At 50.6% G+C, this 14,445-nt stretch overlaps 2 protein-coding genes across 2 annotated transcripts in view; one reads left to right on the top strand and one right to left on the bottom strand.

Moving 5' to 3' along the window:
• PAMR1 (peptidase domain containing associated with muscle regeneration 1) overlaps nt 1–12,037 on the bottom strand; it is a 167,612-nt gene extending 155,575 nt beyond the window's left edge. Inside the window, exons 1-2 of the mRNA XM_086677680.1 lie at nt 11,816–12,037; nt 9,985–10,078 (exon numbers count right to left, since the gene is read on the bottom strand). The gene's annotated coding sequence lies outside the window, so the exon portion shown is untranslated. The remainder of the gene's footprint in view (nt 1–9,984; nt 10,079–11,815) is intronic.
• On the top strand, nt 11,302–13,801 carry FJX1 (four-jointed box kinase 1). Its single transcript, XM_025928700.2, has one exon. The coding sequence runs from the start codon at nt 11,574–11,576 to the stop codon at nt 12,873–12,875; it is 1,302 nt and encodes a 433-aa protein (XP_025784485.2). The 5' UTR covers nt 11,302–11,573; the 3' UTR covers nt 12,876–13,801.
• Nucleotides 13,802–14,445: the final 644 nt, after the last annotated feature.

Genomic DNA, 14,445 nt, shown 5'->3' with positions numbered 1-14,445 from the left:
GTGAGGATATGGGGGTTGCCTGGCACACAGCCAGATGCAGTGAATGGTACCTGTTATCAGTCTATCCATCCTTTGTAGAGATGAGGCTTCTGCCTTCAAATAAGTAGTTTCTGATGATCTCCCCCCAACAACACCCATTCCTAGGAAAAAAAAAAAAGTCACAAGAACGGGTGGGTGGCCAGGGAGAGGATTTACTGACACTGGGAAGGACGCTTCTGGGGCTAACGGGAGAGGAGGCAGCCAAGCCAGGCCTCTGTGGTGCTGGCGTTGCCAGGAGGCATTGCAAGGACACAAAGCATTCCTCCAGCCCCTCCTGGACTGGCCGTGCTTCCTGCTTCTCACTTTTTCCTAAACCTCTCAGGCCCTGGCTGGCCTCCTCTTTCCTGGGAAACACAGATGGTCAGCACAGAAAATGCGGGCCGGATCTGAGCTTGCCTTATGCAAGACTGGCTACATCATCCTGCCCTAGGGCAATGAAATATTCTCTCTCTCTCTCTCTCTCTCTCTCTCTCATACACACCCACCAACCGAATATATCCTGCATACATTCAAGTTCTTCATGTTCCCTGCCTCCCCATCACCATAGAATAACAGCTAGTGACAGAACAATCACAGATGTCAGATGTCCTATTACTTTCGTTTACCTTAATGAGGAAGGTCTCAAACTCCTTTCCTAATCCGAGAGGCACCACTAAACAAATTTACGGAAATTCTGGATCTGCTAACTGGGGGAGTCAAAGCAGACACGCACGGTTATTGTTGTGTGGGTGTGTCTGCCATCGCAATTAACATTTACTCAGACCCAAGGCAGGCGTGTCACCTGTGACGTGTCGCTAGGCACGTGAATGACGAGTCACGGCAGACTGCTGCTTGGTTCTGATTTTCATTGGCTCCTTATCAAAGATGCGTACAATACACCCTGTCGAGACTGCCGAACTCTACTTATTTTATTGTTAGAGTCTTCCCATTCCTATCTAAAAAGTACCGCAAGGTGATAACGTGCCCCAAATCGAGCAACACAGAAGTGTCACGTGCATAATGGTCCAGCTAGGAAGCGCTCGCCTATATACCACCTGCCCTGTCAAGTGGTGGTAAAAGCTGGCTGAGCAGATGATGCAGAAACTTTTGTCCCAAACCGGACCAATCGGATTCCCTGTCCCCGGAATGTAAAAGCTTGAGTGGAAGGTGATGGGGGGTGGGGCTAAGCTGTCTTACACCTGTTCCCCTGACAGGAGGCCCTCCTGCTTACCTAGCTAGGGCTCCTGAGTTCTGGTGTTTTCCAACACCCAATTTCCAGTTCTTCCATGGGTAAACTCCTCCAAGGTCTTTCCACCAAATCCCATTTTCGCTCCTTGACTTAGCTTCTTTCGCTTGCCACCCAAGCCAATTCAAATGTAGCAGGTACAAATTTTACAACCACCCAAAGACAGAAGTACCAAAAGGTCCCATTCTTTATTATTTTCTGTGTGATCCTAACTTTTTACTCGACCCTCCACACACACCCATTGATATTTACACAGCATGCTTCCCCCAAACACTCTAGGACATTGAAAGTAAAAATGTATACAACAAAAAGTCGAAGCGCCTCCCCCCACCACACACACACACACACACACATACACACACACACACACACACACCCCTTCTCCAGGAGTAATATTACTGACAGCTTATATGTATCCTCTCAGACACAACTCTATGCAGCTGGGCAAGTGCTTTGTGATACTGACTGACTGCCTATGATGTGCAACGTGCCAGAAACTCCATCGGGACCTTTCACGTACTCCATTTTACCTACTCCCATAATCTCATGTAATTCTCCCAGACCTCCCAAAAAGCAAGCAAGCACTCATGTCCCATCTTACACATGAGAAAACCAAGGCAGGAGGACTTCTATGTGGTCCAGCTCCCTTGCTGATCTTAAGGGGCACCCAGAGCTGCCAGACTAAATGATCCCCTCCGTGGGAAAAGACCTGCTTTAGTCTGTTGGCTTGGTTTTGGCCTGTGTGAGCAAGGGTATCCTACACAGGAGCAGAGAACAAAGAGAAAGATTTTTGTTTCTTTCTATTTCTTCCTTGCCAACTTTGGGTTGTTTTATGATCCCCCTATCCCCACCCCCCAAAGAGTCACTTAGAAAAGAATCCAATGATTGGTGATTTCTCCCACTTCCTCCCTCTGACTCCCTCAGGTTAAAGCTCCTGTTTATGCTCTGGTTATTTAACCAACAGAAAGGGCCAAGCCAAGAAAAAGATTTTACAATAATCCCTCTCTTTTCCCCTAACTCTCTTGATTGTTCTTTCCCTCCCCCTTTCTGTCATAGATGCCAGGCGGAGAAATAGACATCACCACTGATTGGGAGAGGAGTTTTTAAATATTTTAGCTCTTTAGGAATTGTCCCTGGGCTCTTTTTTCCTCCCTCCTTACCGGAGCGAGGAGCTTTAGTGGACATTGTAATATACACGTAACATAAACCTGTAACCATGTGGAAAACCAGAATAGTGACAGAGGCTGCAGGTGTGAACACAACTGAGCAAAGAGGGAATGCTATGGGAAAGCTCTGAGGCGGAAGTCAGGTGAAGTGTGTTCAAGTTCCAGGTCACCGGGAACTAGCTGTTCACCTTGTGCTCATCACACAACGCAATGAAGCTCAGCTTCCTCCTTCAGCACATCGAACAGTCACTCACGCCTGCCCCCTCCTGCTCCCTAGCAGGATGGTATAAAAATACAACAGACTGGCACGGGAGAGTACTCAGCAAGACTGCAAGGGGTTATATAAATATATCACTGTCATTAATCCTCAGCCCTCTCCCGCTATTCCTTAGGCCCATATTGTCCCTAAAGTGCAGCCATTCTTTAAACTCAGGCAGGCCAGAAACGGCCTCTGAGGTTTCTTGCTTCCTTTTTCCCTCAGTTGAAAGGAAAAGGAACCAGAGATGTTCAAAAGCACGTCACGGTGTATGGTGTGTAACAAACATGACCGGCCCCACAGAGGCCTGCTCATCTCAGAGCTGGCTCTCGGGGAGGGGAGAAATCAGAGGAGAGATTACAGTGGGCATTCTTGTGTGCGATGCTCAGGCGATGCTGGCCCTGAGACAGCAATGGCGCCCTCCCCGAGACAGTTAGGTCAGCCCACTTTTTTTCCAGCCATTCTTATCCCACCTGATACAACATTAATCACACGGAACTTTCCAGTCCACACTATATCTCCCGGTAGTAGATGGGCTCAATCATGCAACACAGGAGAGATCTAAGTAAGCACCTGTTTCCGATGCTTGGGGGAAGACAATGTGCCAGTACCGAGGAAGAGACGAGTCCCTAGCAAGAGGTCCCTTTCCTGACTCACCAGGGTGTTTCTCAGCCCCAGGAGGCCACGTGCTATTGCGGTTAACGTATCTTTGCTCTTTCGGCAGACCACCGTTGGAATTCCTCTTGTGTCACTTAGCGGAAGCCTCCTGGGCCAAGTGTTACTTGTCACAACGCTCCAGTTTTCCCATCAGTGAAATGGGGGAATAACAACTCCGGGGCAGGATGGGGTGGGTTTTAAAGATTAAGTGCATGCAAAGCTCTCAGCACACCGCCTTGCGTGTAGGAAGCCCCCTGTTGGTATCTGTGTCCACCGGTATCCTCTTCCCAGTTTGATCACAAGAAAAACTTTGACAGTTTGTTGGCCTAAGATAGAACCTGAGGTCCTGAGGAGGCCTGAGTGGGAATAGCCCCGTGTTACGCGGAGTAAGGGGGAAGTCTGCCTGTTTCTCCACCAAGGGCAGAGGAGGAGACAGAGGACGGGGAAGGGAGGCCAGATGGACGAAGGCCTTGCACAGTGAGGAGACACCCTCCCCGCTCAAGTCTGGGAAGCCCCGAAGATCTTCGGTAAAGTCACTAAACTCATACCTTCGGTCCAAGTGGATTTGGTGGAGGAGGAGTCATGAAGACACCGAACTTGACAGCCACGTTAACGTATGCTGGATCCACGGCAACAAATAGGAACACAGGAAGCAGGTGCAGAGGGACAAGTTTGAGGAACAAAGCCCCAGGGACCCTCAGATATAGAGGGAAAGTCTCTGTACCCTCCCAAACCGTGGAATAGGAATCTGGATAAAGATTAACTGAATTTCAAAAGAGCGGAGACGGTTCAACTAACAACAAGGCACCACACGACGGCCGCCATCTTCACCGTCGCCATCATCATCATCCCCAGATGTTATTGACCGTCTGCCTATGGGATGCGGAAGACTGGTTTTAGGCGATGCAACCTGGGGCCCAGGAAGCTGGCACACTCATAACCAGGGCTGTGTTACTGAAGACCTTGTAGCCGGCTTCCCCCCATCTCATTGTTGAGACTTGTAGCTATCTCTCCATTCACTCCTCCCCACTAGCGAGTGCCTGTTAGCTACCCCTTCCAGCCCCTATTCAGTCCCACTGGCCATGACCTTCCCGGGTCTGCAGGTCTCTTGCTTTCCCACTTAGGCTGCTCACCAGTTCTGATGACACTCGTCCGCACTGCAGGGAGCCCCCGGTTATGAATTACTTACCTGCTGGCCATCATTTTAATGTAAATGGATTTTAAAAAGCAGCAAAGGAATATATTTTCATTTGGAGTTAAAGCATCCATTTTTTATTTGAGTTTGAGTCTGGTCTAAAAGAGACGGCAGAGGAATGGCTCCAAGGCTAATATAGCTAATGATTATGATGGAGATCCCATGAGCAGCCGATATTTCACTGGCAGCCACCTCTATCCCGGCTTTGCTGCCTGCACCACGTTTTTTTCTTTTTTTTTCCACAGCCCCTTCCATTAACACCCACTGCATATGATGGAACCATTATGATAATATCTCCACTCGCAGAAGCCTCGATTGGTCTTGACACATTATCAACCTAAGAGCTCAGCCAGTGCACACGAAGCCCTATTTATAATAACCCTTGGCAGGAGCCACCAAAATAAAACCTGGTACTTATGGGCCACCTTTCATCTGAGAAAATCAGAAAGCTTTACAAGCTTAATTAAGCTTCAGCATCTATCTGACTGATGAGATGTGCAGGGCTCCCAAGGAAGCGGAGCGGGGACAGCATTGCTAATTGCGCGCACCGGATAAAGCTCTGGGTGGCAATGAACAAAGAAATCAACAAAGCTGGGGAGCGCCACCCCCTTTAGTGGGAAATGTTTGTTGAGTGAATTTCTTCAGGGTGCAGGGAAACAGTCCTCGAAGAGTGACGAAGGGGCTGTAGAAGATCTCTGACCCGGGGCTTCCCAAACTAGGGAGGGGGCCTGAGAATTGTTTCTTTTATCAAAAGCGGATTAAGCTAATCCCACATACTCAAGTGCTTTTAAGGATGAGGAAATTGAGCTCCTGAAGGATGTGGTAATCTGCCCGTGGGCACATGGCTGCTGAGCTCCCATGTTGTTCCCTCTGCTCGCCTGAATGCCCTTCTCCCCGAAGCCTGACCTGCAAACCCCCACTTACCCTTCCAGACTCAGCTTAACATCTGCCTCCTTGGTGAAGCCTTTCTGGCCTTTCCTGGTAGATAGAATCTGTTGCTCCCTCCTCCGTGTTCCCATATAGCTTATATTTCCATAATTGCTAGAGCAATCAATAATATTTACTGAGCAACTTACTAAGTGCTTAATGTGCATTTCATCCACACAATAATGTTATGAGGCAGGTACAGTTATCATCTCCACTTTTCAGATAAGTTAATGGGCTCAGAGAGGTTAAGTGACCTTCCCAAGATGGCACAGCTAGCAAATGCAAGACTGGACCCGGCTGCAGGGCACATGTGCCTAAAGACTTCACTTCGCTGCCTGCCCAGGAGCACAGTTGTGATGGGAGAGATCTATTAACGTGTTTGCTCCTCTCTGGTTTGTAAGCTCCTCTGTGAGAGACGGTATCATCTAGGAATCACTGGTCTGCAAACAGCAAAAAGCCCCAATTTGGAGAGCGTTCAACCACGCAAGAAGTCCAGAGGAAAGGTGGCTTCAGGGTGGATTAATCTGAGGGCTTGATGACATTACCAAGGACCCAGGCTCCTTCCTTCTGCTCCGCCCGCCCCACTGTGTCCTCTTAGCTCCCTTTGCAGTCATACAGTGACTGTCCTATTCCAGCCCTCACAGCTGGACCTGAACCACGGAGAAAAGGGGCCACACCTTTTCTGTGTCTTTTTGCCATAATATGGATACCTTTTCCGGAAACATCTCTCAGGTCTTCCAGGTCTCACTGGCCAGAATGGCGTCACAAGCCTATGCCTACACCTAACGCGGGCGAGGGGATTGAAAACACCGTGACTGGCTTAGCCCAACCAGGGCTCAGCTTCTCTTCCAGCCCCAGGTGCAGGGAGGAGAAAGGGGAGCTGCCGGGAAGAAGGACAAAAGAGAAAGCTGAAGAGAACCAACCAAAGCTCCCAACACAGGCGTTAATGAGGAGAGAAAAACAGATGGCCCATCACTTACTGCCCAGTTCTTGGCCTTCGCCGCTTGAAGACAAAATTGCAGTTGAACTGAATTATAGCAGAGAAAAAAAAAAAAAAAAAAAAACTCCTGTCCCCAAATGCCCAGCCCGGTATTTTTATCACCACACCCTGTAACTAGAGTATGACGCTATCTGACAGGTTCGTCTCGGCAACGGCTTTAAAACTTGCTAAATTAATTCGCCAGAGCACTAACCTTTAGATTCTAGTTTCTAACACCAGTGGCTACAGGAATCTTTTTCAAAAGCAGGTCAAAAAGGGAATAAAGAGGTTCATAAAAATGCTATTCTCACCATAAATTACGGGTTTATGTCAATTTTGACTTTCTTTCCAGAAACACAGTGTATTCTTAAAAGCAGGACTCATTCAGGCAGACAGATTAATTGCAAAGTCTACTACATTTCCTGACCTCCTTCTAGCTATCCAGCAGGATTTACCTGGAACAGAGTGTGTAAATACCTGCCCCTGGCAGCCAGGTATGTGAGGATGGGATCAGTTAAGCAATTCTTGAGCTCAAGACCCAATAGAGACATACCAAGGAAGGGAAAGTGATCCTCAAGCAGAAAAATACGGTACCCTACGGGACAGAAAATGGGGGAAAGGCAGACCCAAATAAAACTATGGCCCAGAGAGGTTAGAAAGCTGCCCAGGGTCACAGAGCTAATAATCTCTCACACATAGTCACACAAATACTAGAAGAATGAACTCAGATAGTCTTTCAAGCATTTTAAATACAGGAGCTAATTTAATCCTCACAATGACCTACAAGGTTTGTTACCGATAAGTAGTGTTAATCATCAGATGTTACATAATTGTTACCATTAGTATTAGTAACACCAACAATACGTGTACAACCGCACTTTACAAATGAGTACACTGAGGCACAGAGAGGTCAAGTAACTTAAGGTTACATGCCCGGGAAGTTTTAAACCCAATTTGGCTTGAGGATTTGGTCTCTTAACTGTTTCACTTAGTAGCAACCCCAGAGAACATTTCAAAGCAAAATGTAATCTGAGTTGAGTCTACTTGGATTTAATGCAATAATTTTTTTTTTTTTTTTTTTTTTTTTTTTTTTGCAAAGGGTTTATCCTCCATCATTCTAGAATCTCAGCCCTGCTGCCCTTTACTTACTATATGGCTTCAGGCTAGTCATTGGCTAGGCTTCAGCATTCCCATCTGTAAAAGGGGGACAATCGTATTTGCTGGAAAGGTTAAAGCAGATAACACGTGTGCGGGGCATAGCCCCATGCCAAGCCCATAATAAGCACTCGGTGTTTGCCGCCAGCTTTGTGGTGATTATTAATATCTTGCTAGCACGTCCTAACAACTGCGTGAGGTAGGTAGGATTTATTACCCTCATTTCTCAGATGTGGAAATCTAAACTCATAGAAGGGAAATAACTGGCCAGAAAGGAAACAGCCAGAATGTGGAAATGCCAGACTTGGGAAACGTTCCAACTCCAAGCCTCCAGCCCTGCTCCCAACCCTCCACTCCACCCCCACCCTCTTCCCCAGGAGGCACTGTTAAATGAGCCACATCATTCTTCAAACAGAACTATGGAAAAATTTGAAGCAACTGGAAGTCAAGGCTCAGGGAGAAGCTCCGAGGAATATTAAGAAAGTTTTCAAGGTGAAAATAGGTTCATAGGGACAGATGAGCAGCACCTTCCTTTATCCACAAGCATCAGACTGTGCTATCCCACAGTCTGAGCCACAGTGACTTGGCCAGGAGCGGGGGAGAGGAGTGTCCTTGGACTGGGAAGTAAAGGCAGGAGGGAGTGTGGTCATCTTACAGGTAAAAACACAGGGGTGTGTTTAAATACTCTCTAAAATCATCAAAGACCATTTTAAAACTGCATTCCATTGGGGGCTTGCGTTTTGGTTTTGGCTTATTCCTTTGGTTTTACGGAACTCTGCATTTCGGTGCATTTGTTCAAGTTTCTGTTAGCGCATCCCATTGTGGTATGAGGTGCATTCAGTCCTGTAGCTACGGGCAAAGGGCTACGATAAGGTCAGCCCATCTTCCTAGGGGTAAGAGCTTAGCCAACCTCTTTAAGGCCCAGTTTTCTTCGTCAGTACCAGGAACATGACTGAAAGATTCCGGGATGTGGAGTCGCTGGGTTGGAGGCCAGCTCTCCCTGAAGGAAAGCCACGTGCTTCCTCTTCCTACATTATGTGGAGCCTTCGCCAATATTTTTTTCCTTTTAAACTGAACGAAAGTTCTTACTTTGTACCTTTTAGTAGTACACAGATTTTATTAAATAAATAAAAAAACTGGGGCGCCTGGATGGCTCAGTCAGTTAAGCGGCCGACTTCGGCTCAGGTTGTGATCTCTCGGTCTGTGAGTTCCAGACCCGCGTCGGGCTCTGGGCTGACAGCTCAGAGCCTGGAGCCTGTTTCAGATTCTGTGTCTCCCTCTCTCTGACCCTTCCCCGTTCATGCTCTGTCTCTCTCTGTCTCAAAAACAAATAAACGTTAAAAAAAAATAAAGTAAAAAAAAACAAAAATAAAAAAACCAACATGCCACTTGCCGAAACTTAATCTCATTAACATTCCAATGACTTATTCACCAAATCGTATTGAACACCCACTAAGTGCCAGGCACGGTGCCAGGCAGCCCTGAAACAGACAAGAGGGACTCCTTGCCTCATAGTTTACAGTGAACTATCCCTGGCAGTTCTCTATAGTTTTTGTTAACAGCTAAAAAGACAAAGACGCCGACTACTTTTCATTTCCCCATAGCACCTAGGACATGTCACGGACTGTGGTAGCCGCCTAATATTCTCAGAATTTAACTGAAATAATGAATTATCCTGTGAAACATGCATACACATATGATATTCCACTTGTGCCCACAAGGTGGAGATCTTGCTTACAGTTTACCCAAGCTGAAAGCATCGCGTTTAAAAAAAAAAAAAATTCTCAGAAGTTAAACCAAAAGACAAAAAATCAAATTCAATTTACTGAGCATCTATTTGGTGTAATATATTATATTAGGTGGTAAGAAAAATAAAAGGTTGTCAAGAAACATTAGTCCCTGCCCTTTAGGGAAACAGAAGGTACAGGGCATACACAGAGCAGAAAGTATCTTTTACTGAATTAATATGTTTTGATGCATACATATGGGAGCCACAGTCAGCGCATCATCAGATAAGATCTATAAAAAGGCATGATATAGCTGTGTGGTGTGGAACAGATTCAACAAAGACTCCACACTTCAGCCAATATGGAAACACTTGAGGGCATATAGGGTAAGCACTAGAAGGCTCCAGATACGGTCTGTTGATGCCTCTGTTCAGCCACAAACATGAGGGCGTCTGCCCTATAACTCTAAACATTCATTCTTTGGAGAATAAAATATAATCAGTGCCAGCTGATGAGCTCATAAAGTCAAAAACCCCCATGTGCACCTGATGGAGGATAAAGAGAGGAAAGAAACACATGCAAGAAAACATGTCAAACCCCTGCTTTCAGGAGGTGGATTCCGCCTTCACCCCCACCCCACCCCCATCTTGTGTCTTACCTGTTTTGTTTCTGGGACATGCTCCTGCAGAGAGGGAAGGGGGAAAGTCAATTCTTATCCAAGAGCCTTCCTGGTGGCTTGAACCCAGAGGCGGCTGGAAGACAATGTGGTCTGTTATGTCATTGTTTTGGGTTTTTTCTCTTCCACCCCCTCCCCAATCATATTTTTCCCTTAAGCCATTAAACCAGCAAGTCAAATGTAATATCAGGATTCTTTTTCATTCGAATTGAAAGTCACTTTTGGAGACGAAAGTAACTGGCTAAATGACAACGATTTAAAAAAAAAAAAATGAAGATGCTGGCAACTTGATAAAGTAATGAGCTTCTTGATGAAGGGAAAATCAGGTGGCACGCTGCCAGAAGGCCCAAGTTTGAATTTTAGTTTGTGCACTTGCTAAGTCTAACATATTGAGCAAGCCTTCTCCCTGCCTCAGTTTTCTCGTGGGCAAAACTGTATCATTTCTTTAGAGAGAGAGAGAGAGAGAGAGAGAGAGAGAGAGAGAGAGAGAGTGTGTGTGTGTGTGTGTGTGTGTGTGTGTGTGTGTGTCCCTGGCACCTCCACCTCCTGCACTAGGTCGGATCCTGGGTTACACAATGCTCTCTTAGCAACCTGAACCTCTCCCAGGAACGTCAGCTCCTCGAACACGGGGAGAATCTGTGGGTTTTACTGCCCTGAGACCGACGCTTTGTTGAATCGATGAACGAAAGGCTAGGAGCTGCCCTAGGTGTTCTATTACTTGCACAGCCAGGTTTAATGCCCCCGTGAGTCCCACGGGAAAGACGGAACCACCAACGTCAAAGCGCACACGCCCGCAGCGGCCCGCCGCGGTAAGCACAGTCGGAAAGCGGGGTCGGTTCAAAGTTGTTTGCTACAGACGGTTCCTCTAACCGGGCTGGAGTCACATCCTCCGTGGCTCGGAGAGATTCCCAGGGATTTACATAAAGGCAGGGTGAATCACACCGTCGGAAAGCGAGCAGGCTAAGGGACCCGCCCCAACACTCGCCAGGCGGCGCCCAGAGCGCGGCAGGGGTCAGTCTGAACTTTGCAGGAGGCCGGCGCTGCCCCGGCGCGGAGACCCGGCGACCTCTCCAACCAGGGACCGAGCCGCGGCCCTCCTACCCCGCAACACTCCAGCTCGGTGCCGCCCCCTCCGACGCCCCCGCGCGGGCGCCGCCAGCCCGGCTTCCTCCAGGCCGCTAAGTCCCCGACCAAAGTGGGGCCGCCTCTCCCGCTCGGAAAGAGCCATCGCCGCTTTAAGGGGAAGAGGAGGGGAAGGGGGCGGGGGAGTGGGGGGCGGGGAGCCGCGGCCGCGGAGGGGGAGGGGGATCCCCCTCGCTCCCACGTGGTCCGGGCGCCTGTGAATCGCGCCCGCCCGAGGGTCTCACAGCGAAATACAAAAGCAGCTGGGAAGCGGCGGCGAGGCGAGTTCCCAGCGCGGGGCGGAGCGCCAGGCAGAGCCCCGCTGCCGCGATGGGGCTGAGGCGCCCGGAGCCCCGGAGCCAGCACGCTGCCGGGCCCGCCTCGCCGCCGGGACCCGGGCGCCCGGGCTCGGCTTGAAGCGGCGGCGGCCCCGGCACGGCCGGGGGAGCATGGGCAGGAGGATGCGGGACGCCGCCGCCGCCGCCGCGGGGCTCTGGCTGCTGGCGCTGGGCTCGCTGCTGGCGCTGTGGGGCGGGCTCCTGCCGCCGCGCACCCAGCCGCCCGAAGACCGACTCCCGCGGCGCCCGGCCCGGAGCGGCGGCCCGGGGCCCGCGCCTCGCTTCCCCCTGCCCCCGCCCCTAGCGCGGGACGCCCGCGGCGGCTCCCTGAAAACTTTCCGGGCGCTGCTCACCTTGGCGGCCGGCGCGGACGGCCCGCCCCGGCGGCCCCCGGGAGAGCGCGAGCGACACGTGCCATCCCGGCGGCTCGGGCCGGAGGGGCGCGCCGTGGTGCACGGGGGCGTCTTCTGGAGCCGCGGCCTGGAGGAGCAGGTGCCCCGCGGCTTCTCGGAGTCGCAGGCGGCGGCGTGGCTGGAGGCGGCGCGCGGCGCCCGGGTGGTGGCCCTGGAGCGCGGCGGCTGCGGGCGCAGCTCCAACCGGCTGGCCCGCTTTTCCGACGGCACCCGCGCCTGCGTGCGCTATGGCATCAACCCCGAGCAGATACAGGGCGAGGCCCTGTCCTACTACCTGGCGCGCCTGCTGGGCCTCCAGCGCCACGTGCCGCCGCTGGCACTGGCCCGGGTGGAGGCTCGCGGCGCGCAGTGGGCGCAGGTGCAGGAGGAGCTTCGCGCCGCACACTGGACGGAGGGCAGCGTGGTGAGCCTGACGCGCTGGCTGCCCAACCTCACGGACGTGGTGGTGCCCGCGCCCTGGCGCTCGGAGGACGGCCAGCTGCGGCCCCTGCGTGCCGCCGGGGGCGAGCTGGCCAACCGCAGCCAGGCGGAGCTGGTGGACCTGGTGCAGTGGACCGACTTGATCCTTTTTGACTATCTGACGGCCAACTTCGACCGGCTCGTCAGCAACCTCTTCAGCCTGCAGTGGGACCCGCGCGTCATGCAGCGCGCCACCAGCAACCTGCACCGCGGCCCCGGCGGGGCGCTGGTCTTTCTGGACAACGAGGCGGGCTTGGTGCACGGCTACCGGGTGGCGGGCATGTGGGACAAATATAACGAGCCGCTGCTGCAGTCGGTGTGCGTGTTCCGCGAGCGGACTGCGCGGCGCGTCCTGGAGCTGCACCGCGGCCAGGACGCGGCCGCCCGGCTGCTGCGCCTCTACCAGCGCCACGAGCCTCGCTTCCCGGAGCTGGCCGCGCTCGCCGACCCCCACGCTCAGCTGCTGCAGCGCCGCCTCGACTTCCTCGCCAAGCACATTTTGCACTGTAAGGCCAAGTACGGCCGCCGACCGGGGACTTAGCGTACCCTGGAGGAAGAGAGAGAGAGAGACCCCTGGCTGAGGAATGGCTGATGGGGGAAGGGCCGTCGCTTCGGCCGCCGCGGGGGACCAGCCGGCCAACGCCCAGCCAGTGGCCGGAGCGGGAAGGAGGCTAAAACTTCAGCTTCACCCACCTGCCCCTTTCTCTCCGTCTCCTGCCGTTTCCTTTCAAAGTTCTGGGAGGACGAACTCACCGGGGGAAGAAGTGAACCATTCCTTCCGCCCAGCCTCTGAAAGGATTCTACCCTGTGCCAGCACTGAGTTTGGATCCGAAGAAACGGGCTGCGGAGTTTGGCCCCCCGGGTGGCCGTCTCCGTGGGAGATGCATCCCATTCCTTGGGCCCCGCATTCCCCTTCCGAAAAAGGAAAACTTCTGTTTGAGCCGTTGAGCTAATCCTGCATTTCCTACCAAACGCTGCGCTGGTGGCCCCGGAGCTGGGCTGTGACATTGGCTGGTGGAGCCCCCTTCCTGTGTTCCGCCTTTGTTCCAGCACCGTGATGGTGAGATCACTGTTAGGAGCTGGGGGAAGGCTCCCGATAGGACAAAGAGAGCAGGACCTTCGGAACCGGGGTGGGGGTCCTACAGACCCTGACAATGAGTCTGACTTGTTCCTTACCACTTGTCATTTTGGCCTAAGGGCTACAAATACAGGACCGGCTGTATGCGCTGAGTCAAGTAATGAATTTATTCTTCCTCCCCCCTCCCCATCGACCAAAATTTTGACAATGATGATGTTCACCAGAAGAAAATGAATTTCATGCACTTTACTTTGTTTTTATTTTAATTTTTTATTAAGAAAAACTTTTTTATTTGACAGAATTTGCCTTCTGTGTATATATGTGCATAAAGTGTTGTAAATATGCTAAACAAACTTATATTTCAATAAAAGGGAGTTTAAAATTTAGAATTTAATTTATGTGGTTTTAAGTGTGGGAGATATCTGATGCCCTACCAGCTTTTTAGAATAAGCCTTAGGGTTTCTCCCTTGTGGATGTGCTTTACAAAACAAAGGATGCATATATATCCCAATTGTCACTATCAGAACTTGGAGAATTAAACAAAGACAAGAGCAGATTCCCTGTCCTGTTTGCTCAGATGAACCCTAGTGCTGGAAATTTCAGAGTTCAGCATAAAATGTGGGGGAGAGAGCGGAAAGGAAAGAATTCTACTTCCTGGCAAATAAAACTTTAATATGAAAGGATTTTCACTGCAATATATTTCTATATTAATCAGTTGGCAAATATTGTAGAACCAGATGTGCAGACTAAAATGTGACAAATGCCCCCCCCCAAACTTAACTACAGTGGACACGTGTTGCCCATTATTTTCAGCATTGTAATTGCTGTGCATCACAATATGTACAGATAATAAGCTGAACACATACTGCAAATAGGGAGAGAAAGTCATAAATTAATTCTTCTCGTTAAATTCCATTTTATCCAGGAGGTCATAATCTCCAACATCTGGACCTCTCCAACTCTCTTAAGAGTTTTTTTTTCCCCCCCAGGTACTAATTGCCCAGTCCCCTCAGAATAGCCATGGTGAGACCAA

The sequence above is a fragment of the Puma concolor genome, chromosome D1 (assembly GCF_028749965.1).
Source record: "Puma concolor isolate L17-30 chromosome D1, mPumCon1.1.hap2, whole genome shotgun sequence".
In the NCBI taxonomy this organism is placed as follows: Eukaryota; Metazoa; Chordata; class Mammalia; order Carnivora; family Felidae; genus Puma; species Puma concolor.
This window is presented reverse-complemented; position numbering and strand designations above follow the sequence as displayed.